The 22,145-nt window shown below is 44.1% G+C and overlaps 1 protein-coding gene across 1 annotated transcript in view; it reads right to left on the minus strand.

The window, feature by feature from the left end:
• LOC126460424 (protein sidekick-2-like) overlaps nucleotides 1–22,145 on the minus strand; it is a 1,057,356-nt gene that overhangs the window by 583,429 nt on the left and 451,782 nt on the right. Inside the window, exon 3 of the mRNA XM_050095916.1 lies at nucleotides 5,456–5,664. Within this exon, the coding sequence (XP_049951873.1) occupies nucleotides 5,456–5,664 (209 nt within the window). The remainder of the gene's footprint in view (nucleotides 1–5,455; nucleotides 5,665–22,145) is intronic.

Genomic DNA, 22,145 nt, shown 5'->3' on the forward strand with positions numbered 1-22,145 from the left:
ACGGCTCTTAGTAGCATGCTTCTCTGGACCCTTCTCACTGCCATGGCGGGCACCACCCTCGTGAGCCTGTGTGCCCAGACTCCCGAGCCGTAACCCACGACTGAAGTTAAGATGCTGTTGTGGTATAGTCTAATTAAGTGTGACGGAAGGTGGAAACTTTTATGACCTATTGAGATGAGATTGTTTAGTATCTGAAGGGCTATCTGGGTGACGGTATCAATGTGCTTGCCGAAACTCCACCTCTCATCAATGATGACTCCTAAGTAGCGTGTCTCACGTCGTCTAAGAACTGGTGAACCGTCTATTCTGACTGTCGGATTTCTAATGAGATATCCTTTTAACAGGAGGTAAGTAGATTTGCTGGGCGATATCGTCATTTTTGTCGCGTGGCACCACTGTTGGAGTTTGTCTAGTGCTGTCTCTATCTTTGGTTCTATGTCTTCGCGGCTGCGGCCGCCAACCAACAGGAGGAGGTCATCCGCATAGGCTATCACCTCTAGCACCTCTTCACTCTGTTGTAAGCTATCTAGCAAAGGCTCCATATGGATGTCCCAGAAGAGGGGTCCTAAGACGGAGCCTTGGGGACATCCTTTGGTGATTGTCTTGCTAACTCTTTCGCTAGAGGATGATAGCCAGACCTCCCGATCCTCGCAATAGCTCCTCAGGCAACCATATAGCGGCCCTGGACACTCTTTCTCCCGCAAGCAGGAGAAGAGCGAAGGCCACCACAGGTTGTCGAAGGCGCCACTGATGTCAACCATGATGCCGACCACGTATTTGTGCGGGGTCGAGCCACAGACCTCGGCCGCCAGGGCGATTGCATCAGATGCCGACCGCCCCGGCCTGAACCCGAACTGCCTGTCACTCATCCCGCACAACACCCGGTGTGCTGTCAGTCTGTCAGCCAGCAATTTTTCCAATAATTTGCCAAATATATCCAGCAGGCAAATCGGCCTGTAGGATTTCGTTTCTGCGGTATCCTTGTCTGGTCCTTTCTTTATGATGACTACATGTGCCTTTTTCCATAACTTAGGGAACTTACGCTGTCTGAGGCATTCATTGTACAGATGTGTTAGTGGTGCAGTCAGCTGGGGCGCCAGAAACTGCACCACCTCCGCCACAATGCCGTCTGGCCCAGGTGCTTTTCCTCTTTGCAGAGATCTTATGTGGGTTGCTACCTCCTCTTCTGAGAAGGGGTAGACCGCCGTCTCATTGGTGTATATTTCGCGGTCTTGATCTCTGAGTTGCTGCTGCCTCTCTGTTTCCCCATCCGCATTGTCGTCAGGCAGCAGGGAGTGGAGGAGGACCCCCGCAGTCTCCTGCCAGGACTCCGTCATCCTATCCCCGTACCTGACTGTGGATAATTCCAGAGGAGAGCGGATTTTTTCTCTAACTAGCTTATAAGGGAGACCCCATGGGTCCGTGACTAGTTGGTTGAGCACGAAGTTTTCCCAGCTTTTCATTCTGACTTCCCGTAGTTCCTTTTGGAACTTTCGCTGGAATGAAGTGCTTAACCAAAGTCCCCAGTTTCAGGCGCAGGTGGGAGTAGAATTATAAGTGCAGTTAGAATAGCGATTTCGCCGGCCGAAGTGGCCGTGCGGTTAAAGGCGCTGCAGTCTAGAACCGCAAGACCGCTACGGTCGCAGGTTCGAATCCTGCCTCGGGCATGGATGTTTCTGATGTCCTTAGGTTAGTTAGGTTTAACTAGTTCTAAGTTCTAGGGGACTAATGACCTCAGCAGTTGAGTCCCATAGTGCTCAGAGCCATTTGAACCATTTGAATAGCGATTTCGGGAGATGTCGAATACGAAAACAGAAAGATCGCCGGTGAAGATTGCACACAATTATTCGTCCAAGAGAAAGGAAGACGGTATTGTTCTCTTCACCTTTTTTCCCTATTCCACTTCCTATCATCCACTACCAGCATTCTTTCAATTTTATATGGTAGCCTGTTATTGCTCTGTAGCCCTAATGTTCTCATCGAAGCTGTAAGAAGTGTTCAATTTGGTAGTAAGTCAACTCAGCACTAGTTTTGTCAATTCATTACCAACACTGTCCACGTACAACGCACATGCGAGGTCCCAGTGAAACCACCATGCGTGCAAAAGATGCCTGAAACGCCGTACAGTCCGGTACCGCGCGACTGCTACGGTCGCAGGTTCGAATCCTGCCTCGGGCATGGATGTGTGTGATGTCCTTAGGTTAGGTTTAAGTAGTTCTAAGGTCTAGGGGACTGACGACCACAGATGTTAAGTCCCATAGCGCTCAGAGCCATTTGAACCATTTTTTTGAAACGCCGTACAAATTGCACAGGTCAGTGCCACTTCCGTAGATATATTAAAATGAAATGGCCGTAAGGCACTGTTGAGCGAGTGTCTCCAACCGGGGAAGCTCGGCTGACGAGTTGCAAGTTTCTTCCGTTGACGCCACAGTGGAAGACTTGCCTGTCGATGATAATGAAATCATGAGGTCACCACAGCACTCAGTCCCGGAGAGGAGGAAATCTGGGGCCTGGCCGCGAATCGAACCTGAGCCCGCTGCTTCGCACTCAGATACTTTGGCCACTCAGCTAAGAGGCGGAAATTCTCGTGTAGCAACTCAATAGTTCGAGTTCGCCGTTCCTCGGCGTAGCTGGCCGTTCATGCGAATCTTTTGCTGATAATGTCACTTGATTGTTTTCAGGAGCGGATTCAAGTCTTGGCTCTTGGTGACCGTGATATCACCCTCACCACCTCGCCATAATTGTAAAAGTGTTTATAGTTTTACAATATTATGTCATTCCCCAAGTTTATCAGCTAACATCACGAAAACAAAGTAATTTTAACAATAAAATAATATTAATACTATCTGAATCCTAGGCAGCTTTGGTACTTTCCTGTAATGGTGAAAGCAATTTATATTGCACGGGGCTGGGTAGGGAAAAGTGTGGGGACAGGAGGAGGAAAGAAAAACTTACCATCGGCAATGCAATGATTAATAAAGTTGGTTGGCGAGTTATTAAAACACTTTAACTTTAAACTTAACTTTTCGTTTTGTGAAAATATTTTATGATTATAATTTTTCTTGTAGCTCTTGTCCTTGTTTCTATGCTCAACTGTCACAGAAAACACAGATAAACTTCCTACATGTTTTTAATGAAAAACACATTTGGAATTAATTTTAGATTCCTACAAGAGCTTTTGCTCCATCTCTCACGACATCAGTGTCGACGTGACGTTAAACCTAGTCTTCCTTTCTTCCTCCTTCATGTCCAAGAAAAGTTTCATGAGGACAATACATAACGCTATCCTACAGAAGTATACTGATGTCCAATTTTAAAGTAACAAACAGAGATTTGGGAAGATTGCGTTTATTTTGCCAACAATATAAACAGGTGGTAGTCAAGTAGAAACAATGTAAATAATACTTCAGTATCAAGTGCATTATGCATAACGGTAGAAAAAGAAACGTTATTCCTTTTTCTCCAACTTCATGGATTTGTACATTTATTCAGACAACTGGTTAATGCGCTCAGTATTTGGTGTAACCACCTCTGGCACCAATATTGGCCTGACAAGGATGGGACATGCTGTGAGTGATGTCATCAATCTGATGTTTAGGCCGCGCGGGGTAGCCGCACGGTCTAACGCGTCTTGCTACTGTCCGCAGGGGTTAGAGTCCTCCCTCGGGCATATGCATGAGTGTTGTCTATAGCGTAAGTTAGTTTAAGTTAGCTTAAGTAGTGTGTAAGCTTAGGGACCAATGACCTAAGCAGTTTGGTCCCATAAGCTCTTACCACAAATTTACTCATTTTACTCTGATGTTCAGGCAATAACGCCCATTCTTCCTGCAGAGCCGCTCACAAGTCTTGGAAAGTGATTGGTGGACCCTGACGTGAAGCAACCTGTATCCCCAGTGCATCTCAGACATGCTCTATGGGATTCAAACCGGGAGAGTGAGCGGGTCACGCCATGCGTGCAATATCTTTCATTTCCAAAAAAAATGTCAACCACCCTTGCTTTATGAGATTGAGCATTATCGTCCGTTAATACGAAGGCTGGGACCACAGCACCTCGCAACTATCGCGCACGAAATCCCAGGATCTCATCACGGTAGCCGGCAGCAATTCAGTCTTGCTGATACACCCATACATCTGCATAAAGAGGTGTTCGAAAAGTCAACATGATCCCTGCCCACACCATTATGGATCCTCCCCGATATCGCTCCCTCTCCACAATGTTTGGGTCACAAAATCGTGTTACACGTGTCCTTCAGATGCGAATCATGACGTCTGCCGACAATTTGTATGATTTTATCAGGAATTAGGCACAGACGGGGAAATGTCAGCTTCTAGCTTTAATTTTGGACACCAGTGTATTTTCTACTATTTTAAAGATGGGGTCTGATCACTTTCTGAAAAAGCTGTTGGTTTCACTGAAGAATGGCCCATGTGGGTAACTCTAAAGGAGCACAGAACTGGGTTGATGAGGTCAAAAGACTATTTGCAGAAAAATGAGGTTACTCTATAAAATAAACACTTTATAACTGTGAAGTTCAACAAACTATGGAGATTTAAACCAATGTAGAATGTGTCCTGAACGATGTTCCACTGATGATGCCCACTAGCTTTGAAACGTTGTGATTGTCAGATTATGGTCTTTAGTTCGTTAGATTGGTATCATCGTTATCTTTACAAAATTGTTAAGGCTTTCGTGGCCACTTGTTGACAAACTGCCTATTGGCTTCTGTCTCGGGTTCTTCGCCGACGTTCATCTAATGATTTTACTAACGTTTTGCCAGCACGAGTGGCTGGCATTGTCAAAGCCTCAGCCTCCATTGCCGGTGGTAAACATCGTTATCTTTATTTGTTTCCACATTCTTTTAACGTATACCAGTGTAGACTATGCTCTATAAGATGTAACATGAATGTTTTTAAGTAAGCAATTAGTTTATAGATTTTATTATGTAAGTATATGTCTGTATTTTTTTCGTTAAAGATTGGTGCTTTGACGTGAATAAATAAAATAAACAACTCATTAGAATCCAAATGTGCTACATATCCATCATAAACAGGATTGTAGTTATTCTCATGATATCACATGCACTCACTTCACCTATTCACAAGCAAATTGTCACCTTCCGCCACAGTCCAGGCCACAACCTACACTTCACCACAATCTACAATTGAGATAAGAATGTAGACTGTAATAAAATATTATTAGTGCCCTTTTTTCTTACTTACTTTGTTCCTAACATATGGTGCCTCCACACAGCACGACATAATTACATCATGTGTAGAAGTCAATGTCCCATTTCGACAGGTTCAATTAATGTTTGTGTAACAGACCATGAGGTATGGTGCACACTACAAGAAAGATCGTGACAGGTTTCAGTCGTCAAAGAGGTATGGACTCAGCGAGGTCCGTGAACATGTGTCATCACTGGTCGCACGTCAGCGGACGTCTGTGTTCACTCACCGATTACGGTGAGCCGGACGACGGAGTTGCGAGTGGGCGATCGGCGGAAGTCGACCCTGCAGCGGTAGGAGCCGGCGTCGGCGACGCGCACGCCCTCAATGGCCAGGTGCGGGCCGGGAGGCCGGTCGCCAGCCAGCCGGAAGAAGGAGCGCCCGCCGAGGCGCCGGTCGTCCGCCCAGTGCGACGGCACGCGCCCGCGAGCGTCCACGCTGCAACACCGCAGCACAGGTGTCACCGTGGCTGCCGGTACTTGGTAACAGGTATCGTGACTGGGGGATTTTAGGAAAATAAATAATCTTTATTCAAATAAATATTTTAAACACGTTTCTGTAGTTACATAAATTCCTGATATTCACTTCTCTGTCACATATATGAAGAAGAATGTATGTGTCATATGTCCTGTATCTCCTCCAAAATCTCTGTACGAATTTCAACCATATTTGGCTGAGGTGGCCACATAAATATCATCACTTAGGGATCTGGATCAACACCAATGGAGATACAGGCATAAACGTGATTTTCCAGCCCCTGGCATGTAGGCTGCCCTGAAGGAAAATCAAGTTGTGTGCCAAATAAGTCTACTTTGCAGAACAGATTACTTGTCAGAGTAAGGAAACAGTTTTCCAGGCCACAGCATGTAGGCTGCCCTGCATGACAAGTGTGTTGGTACAGTATACTCGTAGGCATGCCTTATGGAACAGCTTCGCGTGGCAACCTATACATCAGGGGCAAACAAATTACTTTTTGTACCTCTGCTTTGCCTTCGGTGCATCATTTAGGAGCAGTGTTGGCCTGCTTAATTGAATTATACTGCAGGTACTATATGTGATGATCACAATGGTTGGGGACTCGTTTAGATGGATGGACGAGAAGATGAACATGGAGAGGGACAGGAGGAAATAAATAGAAAGAGGAGGGGACATTACTGAGATAGGTTGAAGATATAGAGGGATAGATGGTTTTGAGAAAGTAGGAAGAGGAAGCAGAGATGGATGTAGGAGTTTATGTTTATAGAGAGAGAGAGAGAGGGAGGCAGGGAGGAGAGTGTGACAGAATGCGGCATGTGGAGGAAATGGACAGAGAAATGGGCAGGTAAAGTAACAGAGAGAGTGGGGAGGAGGAGAATTTAAGGGTAATCTAAGCGCAGATGGACATGGGATGATGTGGTGGACGCACAGAGGGAGGAAAGGTGGACACACAGAGGGGAGGTGTGGGAGAACAAGCTAGATTGTACATAATATTTACTATTTTTTATCAATATCGGTTATTTTAAACACAGAGTCCGGTGATTTATTTGTGCACTGTGCTATTGCAACATGTGTGTCACCTTCCTTCCAACTCATAGATATTTGGGTCATTTCTGGTGCTGTATCGTGCAAGTCAATAATAAAGTGCTTAAAGAAAAAGCAACAACAGCTTATCATATGCAGCAGTATGTTGCAGAATTTAAGGGTAATCTAAGCGCAGATGGACATGTCCAAAAATAGGATTGGCTTCATAACGACCTCAAGTTACACCACACCTGGAGAGTGTATCCATCAACATACATTGTAAATCTTCACAATTATTGCATGTACAGCTTTCTTGGCAATGAATGGACGAACTTGCTGTGAGCTTGGGGAATTAATTTGTGCTGATTTTTGGATGACTTATAAGCAGAAAATGGGAATAGAACGAGCATATATGCCAGGAGAACTAGAGTATCGGATAACGAGACGGAGGAACAGCGATTGAAGGATAATTACGAGCGTCAAACAGTTTCCCAACGAAGGCCAAGTTGAGGAGTAAAGCCTACGAGTCTCTTACGTGATAACTCGTAAGGCTTTTTAAATACAACAAACGTCATTTACATTTTATAGCTTTTCTGTTCATGTCTACATATTAATTTCGCAACGTAGTCAACCTAGCGATAAACATTTCTCCTAACAAGAGAAAAGTTTGAAGATACCGTCACTTCGAAATGGCTGAGTTCATTGACGGAGCCACAATCGGACCTCTGTTTGAACTACTTCTTCGTTATCAAAGTGCGGTCCTCGAAGATATTCGTGAAGTTTCGGAAATAGATGAAAGTCGGATTGGGCCAAATCGGTACTGTGTGATGAATGACTGATGAAAATACACGCAAGGTGTCATATTCTTGCTGATATCGCAGCGCTCGTATGTGGTCTGGCATTCTCATGCTTAAGGAGAGGATGATCCTTGTGTGGTCGAACTATTCGAATTTATGCTTTCAGTTTTCTGGGGGTCTCGCACTACTCCGACATAGCGGCGTTACACGCCGCCATGTTATACACTACAATTCATTGCCCGTTAACGGCAGAAGGTTGCAACTTACATCAGCGTAATGGGAAAGTCGACCGAGTAATCTGCATGACATGTAATCCGTCAACTAACCCTGAAAACACAATAAAATATTCGGTGGCCTTACTTTTCAGCACGACCTTGTATGTTTAGTTTCTTGTTGAACTGTATCCCGAAACGATCAATGTATGAAGTCAAGAATTTACAATGATTCATTTTAATTCTTCTCAAAATAGTTGCACGAGGCAACAGGAAAGCTTTTTTTTCCAGGGCCATACTAACCATTAATCCTTGCGCATTATCAAGGATTCTGTAATTTGGCGCCGTATCTGAATTAGTTTTTAGGATCTCGCGGTCCATTTTCGGAAAGGTGGGAAGTGAACTGGCGGCTAACACTGATTATAATATCGACGCCACATAGGTGAACTGGAACAAGTGCAAGAGTTTGGTCTCCTCAGGTTATCTGGGTGGACTGTCATAGCTGTCTCACCCTATATATCTATTATATTGTGTTCCTTAGCAGCACAGTTGAGAAACTTGCGAAGGAACGGTTTCTTCTGTACATTTCAGCCCGTTCATGATGTCGAAAGGAAGATTAGCGGTCTTAGTGGATCTACAGCATAAATGTTACAAAACACAGACGTGTTTGAAAACAATGCTTGGTTTCAAACCAGATTAAAATTTTGAAATGTGTTAAATAGTCATAAAGAAGTGGATGCTAATGTGAGTGTGAGATTATGTGTCCCGCTATAAATATGCCAGACTGAGTTTTGTGCAGTGGAGCACTAATTTTCAGAGTATGAAGGTGTGTTTCGCGATAATCATCAGTTATTTATGGTACAGAACTTGAAGACTGTAAATCTTCAGAAGTCAGTGGCACATAACATAAATTGCATTCCTGAGTAATGAGTGCTGCTTATATTCACATAAATTAACAGAATTATACTATTCGTGTAATCTTATGTCATTGGCAATGCAGTGAAATAACTCATTGTGTAGTATAGTATTCACGAACAGAAGAATTATCGGAGGGTGTCATTATTTCCGAGATCAGGCGAACACAGTAACGTGTGATACATCTCACAATGATATTCAGTCAGAGGAGGGGTCCGTTACATATCTGAAAAGAAAACCTCGTAAACTGACTGGTACATGTTGACTCACGAATACGTATCAGCTCAGTTACGTTGATTTTATAATTAAAAAATGTGCAGTAAAAAAATTGGGAGGAGGATTAAGGTCCTCACAGAAGGAAGCGAATTTCCGTGCGCTCTGTATTTATTTTCCAGTTGCGGCAGAAAAGATTCAGTCAAGTTATGGTTGGCAGTTGGGAGGCTCCCAGTGAGAAGTGAGCTTAGTCTGCTTGCCAAATCGTGAAGTGGCGATTTCCTGGTACGGATCTTCATGTGCGCCCATAGAATCCCCTAAGGCCTCAAGTGTCTGCATGAGAAGTGACAAGAACCTACGCAGCATGGATGTTAACAGAACACAGCTCTTTTCTTTCCCTTGCAGCGCGGGAATAATCTTACAACGTCCACAAAAATATCAACCCGGCCAATATAGTGTATGGCCCCCACTATAAGCACAGTGTGTGCTGTGCCATTCGGTATATAAAGACAGTTTGATCGGGTATCAACCTGATAGCACCGATACACATATTAGCAAGCCATGAAAGAGAAATTTTAGTTCACCTCCATTTTAAGCTTTAGGGTACATGTCGTTACATTGGAAACAAGCACGCTGTCGCTTCTACAACGGTGTTCGGGCTCGGTGTTCAGTTGAGAATGCGACACAAAGAATTTTGTAGGCATTCACGTCCTGGCTTTCATCTGACTGTGATGTTTGAGGATCTATGTGTCGCTTATGCAGAAACGCAGATAGCATGTGATGTTAGTCATATATCACAGTCCGAACTCAGAGCAGCTCACCTTTAACATAGTCATTTCTGCTTCTTCAATGCGAATTTCTTTGTTCTGAATCTCTTCTTAATTTGAAACAGCGAGCTGATGAGGAACTCATATACTTTCTTATTTCAATCATTCTAACGAGTGAAATCATAGTCACACATAATTAGCTTCGGGTTTTCGTGCTAGCTTTCTATGTTTCCCTTATTGAAAACTATAGTAACACTTCAATTTTAAAATATTTAAAACAATAATTCTAAAATCTGTTTCCGCTTGTGAAACCTTTTTCCTACAACTTCACCAAAGGTTAGGCGATCTTTCTTTGACAGATAAATGTTGGTGTAAGTTGTCGTTCCTGTGTGATGTTGATTCCACAGCGTTTCGTGGCTGAATGTTGAGTGGAATGATACATATATAGTATGCACATCTGTTAAAATTTGTTAACCCAAGTGACGAACGACTAGCGTTCGCTCGTTTTACATCAGTCTTCTAAATCAGCTACTAACACAAATTAGTTTCTACATTCGCTAACGAAACATCGAGCTATCTGTAATAGATTATTTCAGCAGACTGCAAACTCTGAACACAAATATGCAAACTGTTATATCCGTGGTCTTACAGTCAACAGTTCAAGAATGATAGCAGTTATTTGTGCAATCTGGAAACCTTTTTATAAAAAGTCAAGGTAAATGAACCTCTCAGACTTTGTAAAAGTAACCTGCATAAGCCAGGGGAAAAATGAGGCCTAGTGCTGATTGTTATAAATTTCTAGTGCTTTTGCTGTTGTCGAAGATCCTGCTTTTACTTGGCTACTACATTACCTGAAAACCAGTAACACCCGAAACATCGCAGAAATTTGCTGAGTACTGTTTACAAGAAGTTCAATTTAAGTCAACATGCCATTTTCTGCCACTGTATATTAATAAATCGTACCGAAACGCATTTTTTTATAATTCAGTGTGCTATTGTGTAGAAGTATTACTTATTTTCGTCACAACTGAGCTGATCTCCAAGCTCACCACTAGGAATCTTACCTTTAGAACAAAGAACTCAGATCTGACAATCAGAACTAACTTTATCCTCAAGATATAAAATTGCGAGTAACTATCACTTTGCAAAATACGTCCGCCGCGATAGTGTCGAATGCACATCATAAAAATGTGCCATGGCGCCATTGAATTAGTATGCTATTCTGTCTGACGTTACTGGCTCAGGTGTAGTGTCGACTATCCCTCTTGCCGCCCCATTGCCAATATCAATCAGGAAGAGTTGGTATCGGAGGGCTGTGTCCTTAAAAGCTATTTGCTTGCCGAGATATGTACGGGGTTCGCTAGCCCGAGAGAGAGAGGTACGAAGTTTCGGGATTGCCGGTAGCGTCGCGACAAGAGATGGTGACGAGGTCCGAATCGCCGAAACCACGAGCTGCGCAGGAAGAGTCTGAGCAGAGCGAAGATGCCGTAGTGCTTCACCGTGGTTAGCATCGACTACAAGCAGCAGGTCGTTTGATTGACAACATTCCTCTCGGACGACCGCTCGTGGCCTGGCTGCCCTCTTCTACATGGCTTTCATCGGCACCACTCAGTAACCACTGCGACGCACCTTGGATCCATGGAACTGCTTGCTGACAAAGGGGAGTAACATTCTGTAATCGTCTTCGTGATTTATTTCATTGGCGTCCTGCCCTCCTTATTATTTTCTGGTTTGTACCCGAACATCAGAGTTTCATTCGGTCGGTTCTTTTGTCGTAGATATCGACAGTAGTATTGTACTAAGACACTGGTTGTAGTTTGAAAATTTGTCCCGCTATTATACGGCCTTTTCTTTCTGGTTTGCACCCGATCATTAATGTTCTAACTAATCAGCTCTGGTCGTAAATACAGCCGGAACAATTGTACTAAGGCACAGGTTGCCTTTAAACGAAAGAGGGACATTGTGGTTAGATTTAGCTGTTAATCGGTTCAATTCTTTTATTGTAATTGCATTTCGCAGTCATTAGTCATAATCTGAACAACCTGCTCTACTAAGCTGTTCCTTTCCGTGTTTGAAAGACTGTAGCGCCTAGAACCTCTCGGCCACACGGACGGAGAAGGTTTCTAGAGAGAGCTTTCGCTAGACGACATAATAATTTCGTAATAGCTTCCCGGAGAGAGAAATTCCACGTGTTTCAAGAATATTAATGTAACTATGGCTTTCGCCTAGTTGTGTCAAGAATAGGAATATTTGGACGAGACAGAGATTTTACTGCGACTCTCCTCAGTAGCTTCCACAAGCTTGCTAGTAGTGGGAAGTCTCGTTAAAAGATGTTATTCAAATGATATCAGTAGACGTGAGCAAGATTTTTGCATGCAGTGAACCACCTTTTAACACTCAGTGGGCAGTTTGTAGTTGTTGCTAGCATATAGCAGTGCATGAGCGCTGTTGCAGTTGAAGTTAAGTTACCCCAGCCGAATGTCTTGTAAACCGCGCTAGCGCTACCTTGAGCAATGCTCTTCAACAGTGCGGACCAGTGCGAGAAGTAGATGCCGCTGTCTATAAACTTTGCATTTAAATCATTTGAAGTGTTTGACAGGGTTCAGTATTCCGTGGCGAAACTTCTTTCCAGCTATGTGCTTGCTGTTTATTGTGTTGGTCCTTTGGTGACTTTTAACGCTCCATCTGTGTTCTTGCGGTCAGCGCTAAGGCCCAGCCTCTGCTCTCTTAGTATTAGTGGACGTCTACTTCAGACCGGTTGTGCCAGTCTTGCAAACAAAAATTTAGTACTTCATGTAAATGAATAAAAATGATATTGACTTTGATGACTAACTGGAAAACATCAGCTGCTGACAGGTGTTGTTGATTTACCTCGATGTGGACAGTTGAAAACGTGCACCCCGACCGGGACTCGAACCCGGGATCTCTTACGTACATGGCAGACGCTCTATCCATGTGAGCCGCCGAGGACACAGATGAATAGCGCGACTGGAGGCACTTATCCCTTGCATGCTTCCCGTGAGACTCACATTCCCAACTGTCCACAATTATACATATGTAATGTACCTTATAGACATTTACCCATCCACTCATTACTCGCGCACGCTTTGGCGATTCCCGTAAGAGTTTGGGTCGGGGCGTACATTTTCAACTGTCCACATGAGGTATATCAACAACACCTGTCGGCAGCTGAGATTTTTCAGTCATTTATTCCAGGGAAAAGCTGCACGGTCATCAAAAGTATTCTGTTCTTGCGAGAACAGTTACTGTCTTCACATATATAGTTAAAAGGCTACCCAGCCATTGACCTTCGTCTGTGCGAATGCGCACAGGTTGCCCAGACACTTACGGGAATCGCCAAAGCGTGCGCGGGTAATGAGTGATGGGCAAATGTCTGTTAGGTACATTACATATGTAGAATTGTGGACAGTTGGGAATGTGAGTCTCACGGGAAGCATGCAAGGGATAAGTCGCTGCAGTCGCGCTATTCATTTGTGTCCTCGGTGGCTCAGATGGATAGAGCGTCTGTCATGTAAGCAGGAGATCCCATGTTCGAGTCCCGGTCGGGGGGCACATTTTCGACTGTCCACATCGAGGTGTATCAACAACACCTGTCGGCAGCTGAGGTTTTTCAGTTAGTCATCATTTATTCCAGGGAAAAGCTGCACGGTCATCAACAGTATTCTGATCTTTCGAGAACAGTTACTGTCTTCACATATATGATATTGACTATATTTAGCTCTGTTATATCATCTGGCTCTAGAAATTTTTCTTGTCCTTTCTTATATTGCAAAAAGTGGTACTGTAGAAGAGGATACAGTTAATCCATAACTCTAGTCTCCAGATTGTAAGATTCCACTACTTGATGCCACATTATATTGCGCGTGTCATTTTTATTGTGTTTGTAGTAATAGTCTTGAGTATGTCTTACAACAGTTAATTTGCGTTCGTGTGCCGCGTTCTTGTGGAATGTAATGGGTTCTACCGCCCGGTGCGAACTGCCTGCAAAAACAAAAGGATTCTCCTAATATTTTGTAAAAGTTTCGCCACCAAATTTTTTATTACAATTGCCGTGCACATGAAAGTGTCCCCCTTCCGATTTCTTATTACAGAACCGAGCGAGGTGGCGCAGTGGATAGCATACTGGACTCGCATTCGGGGGGACGACGGTTCAATCCCGTCTACGGCCATCCTGATTTAGGTTTTCCGTGATTTCCCTAAATGGCTTCAGGCAAATGCCGCGATGGTTCCTTTGAAGAGGCACGGCCGATTTCCTTCACCATCCTTTCCTCACCCGATGTTGGGCTCCGTCTCTAATGACCTCGGTGTCGACGGGACGTTAAACACTAATCTTCTCCTCCTCTTAATACAGTTATTGTGTACGCCTTTTCTTAAATCATTCCTTATTAAATTAGTTCAAATGTCACTGAAAGTGCCCAGTTGAGGTTCAGTTGGATGTTACTTTGAGGTTGTGTACAGAATTGCACGCACTACTAATAGTTTTGAAGAGCTGTTCGATTTCATTCAATGCGTATATCTTTACGATTACGTAATTTTTCTCTCAAATTCTCATCAGTGTAAAGAATATTCGGTAAATTTCCTGGTACATACATCTCTGCCTTGAAGTGCTCTTAATTTAAAAATTTGTTAACTAAAGCATTTTGGTTTTGTGGACCACCCGTTTAAATTTGCTTATGTATCTGGAATTTTGTAATCATAATAAACTGTAATTCAAAAGTGCATTAACGAATGATATTCGATTCACATTTGCCCAGGCTTTCCCTCTCCTTCCTTGCAGCCAAAGAGTGATTTGCTATGGGGTAGGGCTTGTCATTCAACTTCTTTCGTTACCTATTTGTTACTGATAGCAATTTTAGTAAAACTCTTTTTCTTCTTTTCTTGTCAGAATCCTCTAGTATCGTAATTTGCAGGCGCTCTTGGAGGCAATATAGAATTTCGATCAGTGGTGGGGATCGGCTGTTTGAAGAAGGGACTGCTACAATATGAACTACGCGTTCGGGGACGCCCGCCCGCTATCCGCGCGGTATAAAGCGCTGCTTCCCGAGCGGGATAGCATGCCGCTCCCCGACACGAATCCGCCCAGCGGACAAGTGTCGAGGTCCGGCGTCCCGGGCAGCCTTTTGATGGTTTTTCAGGTGGTTTTCCATCTGCCTCGGTGAATGCGGGCTGGTACCCCTTATCCCGCCTCAGTTACGCTATGTTGGTAATTGCTGCACAAACACTCTCTCGAGGGGGGAGGGGGGAGGGGGCGTTGTCCACTGGGGGCCGAACTGCACAATAATCCTGGTTTCGGTGCGGGGTGACGGTGTAATGGGTGGGCTACTGTGGCCTGTTGTGGGGTTGTGAACCACTGAGGTCTACGACTGGACGAAACGTCTCCGTCGTATCGAGATCCCTGGCTTGATACACAATACACACGCGTTTGGTGTCTGGTGGAGGGAGGCGAGGAAGCAGAATTGGGTACACGTCTCCGTGGCACAGCCGCACTTCCGTGTGACTGGGAAACGGTTTGTTTCAGAGAGTGGTGCCCTCGAGCGCTTTCTCTGTCTGATGTTGAGAATAATATCGCCTTCTTAGGAGATAGTTGCCACTTCCGTCCACCCATAATATATCGATTGCAGTGTCAAATGACCCATTCTTTCAACCGTTTTGTGCTATCTAGAGCGGATAGCTACAGAGCTGCAAGCAGCGGCTAAGGTTAATGAATTAAAGTAATCTTGCTGTTGCACATAAACTTCATTACCTTAGAATGGTTCGGGAAGTTAGGTGACGGTACACAGGACGGCACACCGTTGTTATAAAATTCAGAAGATTCCTCTAGTGCAGGAAGATAAAGTGCAGATTTTGAGTTACGTCAGTTTGCAAAGTTACCTAACACCCTTTTGAGTATATAGAAAGACTTGGAATACTTTACTATTGATACAGTGTACCAATTGGTGACATTTTTGTGATTTTGTGGTATTCAGAGGCAGGCTTATGTGTTTAGAGTCCGTGGGTGACAGTATTTCAAATTTTATACCCACTGTCTGAGTTCGTTGGGCGATAGGGTTAGTGTTGTGCTATCAGACACGGGTAGTCTGGTGGAGTTGTGCAACAGGGTTCTGAGGGAGAAGTTGTCACCTAGGAGCAAGAATATCAGGGAGAGCCTTTGACGGAATATATGAGAGGTTCTGACCGTCGCCCTTGCCTGTTAGAGTTGGAAGTAGCGACCAGTATATCACAGAAGCTTTCTTGTTCTGGTGGTAGAGAAACCATCCACCTCTAGCGGTTGATATCGTTTGGTCAGCTGTGTATAAGGAATTACGTAAGCCGACATTTGGGCATGCTGTGAAGAACCTTGTTATCCTGAGTGACGATTCTGCTCCCAAGGACGTTCGCTTTTGCGATGTCAGCCGCGTTAAGAGATGTTATCACTGTGGACAACCCAGTCACATTGCTCGCGACTGTCAAATTCGACGGAAGACACAGTCGGACCGATGCCGCTTCAATAACTGTAGGCGGTTTCTATATCTTTAATTTTCGAGGGCCCGTAGTAAGGTTGGTGGAATTACTAGTAATTCTTTACCCTTTGTGTGTGCTAGTCTGTCATTAACCAGTATGTGCATTATTAGACTCAGGCAATACGTTCCATTACTGAAGCATAAATCGTATCTTAGCTACCGAACAAGTTATAAATTTCCTAAATTACAATCCGTCATGCATACTTGAATTGCTGTTAAAAGTCAACAGTTAGTTCCAACAGGGTCGTCGCAGGCGTTTCCTAGGACTGAAGGTTTTCTGGCGCTTGGAAGTGTTAGTATTGAAAGGTTTGAGTACTGATTTTTGTTAGGCTGCGAATCGTGAAAAACGCTTGGTTAGTCTCGATTATTCTCATGGGGTTTTCTATTTCAAATTTTGTCCTTCGATAAAGTTCCATTTGTGTTGACACGGTGATTTTTCCGGTTTTTGCTCTATATCAGGGGGTCTTGCTGGCTTTGATGTGGACAGCTTGTTCGAAAGAAGCTCAAGAGTTACTCTGGTTGTTGCAACACTTTTCGGGTGTTTTGGTGTATAAAACAGGTGTCACCAATAAAACAGTGTTTTATCCACTTGACGTATAAAGCACCAGTCAGACAATCATCTTGCAGGCTGTCATCCCCCGAAAATGAAAGTGTTCATGGAGATAATCTTGAACATGATGAATGAGGGCGTCATCTTCCCTTCTACTTCCCCTTCTGGCTACTTACATTTTTGATAGCAAAAATAATGTAAACGGGTTCAGTCCAGTGGTTCATTAATGGGTTTTGAATTTTTTGGCATTTTTCGAGTTAGTACCCTCGCTTGACTTACGTTATTCTTTTACTTGCCTCGCTGGAACTCGGAATTTTTACCGTGCTGGGCCTGCATCAAGATTACCAGATCCCCCTTGCAGAAGAATTCAAGGCGCCCATGGCACTTGCCACGGATTGTAACTTCCGTGCGCTCAACAAAGTGCCTTTCGGGTTATCAACCGTAGCAGCCACTGTATCTAGGCTTCTCTATTCAGTGTTGGGTAATATTAAGTACAAATGGTGTATAATTACGTGGACGATGTCTTTATCTGCAGTAGGGCTTCGGTCACGCTCAGGGAAGCGGAATTTACAGTGAATACTTCCGAGGTTAACGGAAGAAACCGTTTTCTAGCATTCAGTTTCAGTCAACCGGGTAAAGGTTCATCACTCATGAACTCGGGCTAAACGTAATTTCCGACCACATAAGACCAAGAGAAGAATATTCCGATTCATGGGCATGATAAACATGTCATACGTTCTAGTTTCGCGGAACCTGTCGCTTCTTTGAATTTGTACATCGAAAGGGACAACCTTTTAAATGGACTGAGAGCCAGCAAGCAACTTTTGATGGCCTGAAGACCACGTTAAGTAACGCTGTTGACTGTCTCAAATTTTGACCACCCTTTTACTGTCCGGACTGATGCGTCCAACTCCGGGGTTGCAGCCAAATTCTTACATTAAAGCATCGGAGAACGTCGACCCATCGCCTAAGCCTCGATACCGTTAACTCCACCTATCACCTTAAGGCATTCTCAGTGTTGTTCTACCTCATTAGTCGTGAATTTACCCTCGCAATGCACAACTTAGCCCTCGCGTGGGTAGTCTCAAGTCCTCACAAAGCCGGGCGTATCGTCCATTGGGTAGTCCGAAACTCGGCGCTGAAAGTTCTCCGTCAAGTACATTAGAGGATGACAGAGGGCTGTGGCAGACGCCCTTAGTCGCTGAAGAGTCCTCTTCTTCTGAGCGACCCAGGCGGGGGAGAGGGTGTTCGTGCAGTGCTACCGATCTGCCGACCCTGTTGGGTGACTTGGCGGAACAGCAGGAGCAGGATCCAGAGATCGGGTTTGTGAAAGGTCACCTAAAATCTGGTGAACATATACCATGTTATCAACCGAGGAATGGTATCCTTTGTTTGCGTACTCAACAGGACGAACAATTAAAAATTTTCTTGCCAAGGGCGCTGGTCACAACTGTGTTCCAATACTATCAAGAGTCGATTTTAGGGGGCATTTACGTATTTATAAGACAATACATGAGATCACGGAATCATTAATATCACTCCCTCTGTGTAACCATGTGTGGAAAATCGTGGGTCAGTACCGGGACTGTAAGATTGCTAAGCCTAATTGTGACAAAGGGGCTTGCTCCAGTCCACCTGACCCAAGCGGCAAATGGAGCGTATATTCATTGCTCATACACGACCACTGTCTCGCAGTCAAGCAGGTCACAGATACATCATTGTGGCTGTCGATCCCTTTCCCCATTTGTGTGGTTACTGCCCAGTAAAGGGGCGACAATGTGTGGCAGTATTAAGAACCTGGGTAACATTTTTTTACTGTTTGTTCCTCCCGATGTTCTGGTGATCGATAATGCGCCAGCATTTACTTCCAGGGAGTGCCGAAATTATTGGTTTCAACATGGAAGTAAGTATGTTAACGACAACACCCTACTTTGCGGAAAGATGTAACAGAATGTCAGGTGGTACCGACTGTATATCACATGGAAGCCCAGGCTAAGATGGATAGCTCCTTGTCATTGACTACTTTGGAATTCAGTTCTGCATAACAGGAATCTCATCGAGCGTCTACGGTAACTCTTCCCTATCCTTTGAACTTCACTTTAATCAACCTATTATCACTTTCATATTTGTTGCTGAAAAAAGTGTCTGCTTAGTCTGTCAAAGATAACTGGAACAGGGCAAGGGATAACATAGAAAGGAGCCATGAAAGAGTATCAGGACTGTCAACAATGGTTGGTTGCCTGTGAAGATGAAGGTGGGAGACATAGTTTCCATTAGAAACCTTGAGGGTCGTGACGTTGGAAGCAAGGCAATGAGCAAGCAGGCACCTTGCCTTACATGTTAAATGCGCGTCTTAGAGGTGCCAACCCTTTTCACTCTACGTTCGAGGTGTGGAGACAGGTCTTTGCCAAAGGATGTACCTCAGCCAAGTGAAAGTAGGTGATAATGACCAGTTTTGATTTTGTGCATTTTGTAAACATTACGCTAGGGGTCGAGTTTAAGGTGAGCAAGCTGAGCCGTGTCGCGAATTAACCTAGTTCGTTAGTGTCTAATGAATCTTTGCGTAGAGGGCGTTCGTGGGTGGCTCCTAAAAGGTCACTGACGAGCTTGTTCTCTTAGGCAGTCCGCCAACGAGACAAGTGCTTCTACGCTGGAAGGCTCGTGGGGAGCGCGGAGCACTTGACGGTCTGCAGTCGGCGGCTGTGCTTTCGCAGGTGTGCTTGTGGGCCGCGTTCCGCCGTAGTTCGTGGTATCGCGGGGAGGGGTGCCTTCTCCATCGCGGCCGAAGGACTGCTACTTTCCACTGTCTGCGCCACAGCGATACTACTGTACGTGCGGCCTTGGGGCTTGAAGCTGCAAGTTTACGTAGTCCTCCCGAATGCTATTCCAGTATGCTAATCACTGCGCCACCTCGCTCCGTTTGTGTTAAGTGTAAAGTGTAGGCTGTGCGTCGTAGAACTGTTTATAGACGACGTTCAAGATTGTCTGTGGCAAAAGTGTATGATCTGACACTCATCAGTTTACGAGTTGACGAACACTCTGCAGTTCTGTTCGTACGCCTATTCAGGTACAGTCTAAATGGGGGACAATCAAACGAGTTTGTTGCTGAAAACTAATACCTCAGAATTTTTATGAGAAAACTCTTACCGATTTTCAAATAAAACGAAAGTTTTTAACACTCTAGCACAAAGCAACATTTCACAGCCGGCTACGTGAAGGGCAACGAGTTCCTGTCGCAACATACTATGCAAGAGCAGTTTTATACGCCATCTCGCTGCACTCAGTCGGTGTCGTGCACTCAGCTAGTGAAGACTCTGCGTCAGTCTCGGTTTAATGCAGGGGCAAGCAGCTGCAGCCTCACTGAGCAGTGCATCAGTTAGGTGACACCGCTGCTCTACAAGTTTCCAGCAAAGCCTGGTGGTTTCGGTCTTCAAACTGGATCAGCAAGCTCGAGCCCACCCATTGAACGCAATCGCCTGACGCTCCATCCAGACTCAGAGAGTCCTACTTTCGACTCTGGTCATTGGAATGCGTTAAAGACAAGTAACATCTATCCACAGGACATATGGCCTGTAACTGAAAAAGTCTCATGATGATTTCTCCATTAGCAAAAGATACCCGAATATTTCCCCATTCAGATCTCCGGGAGAGGACACCAAGGGGGAGGTGACGACAACAAAAATATCGAATAATTAGCGAAAGGATAACGTTCTGCGAATCGGGGCTTAGAATGTCAGAGGCTTGAACGTGGTAGGGAAACTAAAAAAAAAAAAAAAAAAGAACCTGAAAAGAGAAATACATGGGATCAATCTAGATGCAACACGGGTCAGTGAAGTGTAATCGAAAGAAGATAAGCATTTCTGATCAGTTGAGATGTTCCAAGCCCATATCCGCCTCTAAGCCTTTCTTCTACTCTTCCCCTACAACAGCATTCCAGTCCCCCATGATTATAAGATTTTCATTTCCCTTTACGTACTGCATTACTCTCTGAATATACTCATATTATTTTTCCTATCTCTTCATCTTCAGGTTGTATACTTGAGCTTTCGTTGACGGTGTTGGTTTCCTGTCGATTCTGATAATAATCACCCTATCACTAAACTTTTCGCTGTAACACACTCTCTGCCGTACCTGCCTATTCATAACTAATATTATTCCCGTTATACTAGTTTCTGCTACTGTTGATATCACCCTATACTCAACTGACCAGAAATGCTTACCTTTTTTCCATTTCACTTCAATTACCCGTATTGCATCTAGATTGAGCCTTTGTGTTTCCGTTTTCAGAGTTTCTAATTTTCCTACCATATTCATGCTTCTGACATTCCATGCTCGAATTGGTAGTACTTTCTCCTCTCGTTGGTTACTCGTTCTTTTCCACATGGTCACCTTCGCTTTGGCAGTACCCTCCATGGGGTTCATGATTATGGGAAAAGCAAAGCAAAGTAAAACTAGTAGAAAAAAATTATCTAAGCTATGAAAGTTTTTCTTACCGTGCGACATCTTCTGCATACAGCGAAAAATCATGTAAATTGTTAGTTCTCTAAATAGAAATACTATGAGATTAGCTAAGAATCTCCGTATAACTGTCTCTTCATGAACTAAGCTACTGCTGGTGCACCCAAGCACTTATTTTATTTAGCTGCTGCCAAATTTATTTTCTTGTTACTAAAAAAAATTCACATTTTATAAGAAGAGTTGAATTCCATTAGCGTAACTCTTTAATGTCACAATCAGTAGAACGTTTCGTAATGAGGGAAAAACAGTAGTCTCCACCATTGATTCCTTACTATGTAACTATTCATTCACAGACACTATATAGAAACGTTAATACACTGCGTGCGGATATCTGCCTTTTTCCCCTAGGTACCGTGTCAAAATATCTGTTGCAGCGTGAAAAATATGAATTTCGTTCTGTGCCTTGTGTGTAATTCTACGTTTCTTATAATAAAAGTTAAAAATTTTAAAATTCATGGTAAAGCAACTAATGCTTGAGTTTGAGGGGTGCAGGGAGTTGCGCGCAGGATGTGTCGCTTGTCTTGTGAAATGGTGTCGAATCGTCCCTAGCGGTGGTTATGTTGCTTCTGTGAATAATCATTCTAGTGATTTTGGTGTAACTTGTTTTGGGGGTCCCACTTTCCGTTCGCACCTTAGATAAACGAGGGGAAGGATTTGCTTTCTATATTCAGAAGGGTGTGAAGCTGCAGAATCGGAAAAATCGGCTGAAGTGTGGTGACAGCTCCTACAGGGAATGACACATTTACGATTGAATATATCGTTTAAATTGTGGTCGTGTATCTGTCTGTGAGGAAGAGCGTACCGATGGGCCACCTACGTCACCAAGGGACATGAGCATCGAGAGAACTGAGTGAATATTGCGCACGAACGTAAATTAACCACGATTCAGCATTTTAAATCGATGAATCCCTAAACTAACAGAATGT

Source organism: Schistocerca serialis, chromosome 1 (genome assembly GCF_023864345.2).
Source record: "Schistocerca serialis cubense isolate TAMUIC-IGC-003099 chromosome 1, iqSchSeri2.2, whole genome shotgun sequence".
Lineage (NCBI taxonomy): Eukaryota > Metazoa > Arthropoda > Insecta > Orthoptera > Acrididae > Schistocerca > Schistocerca serialis.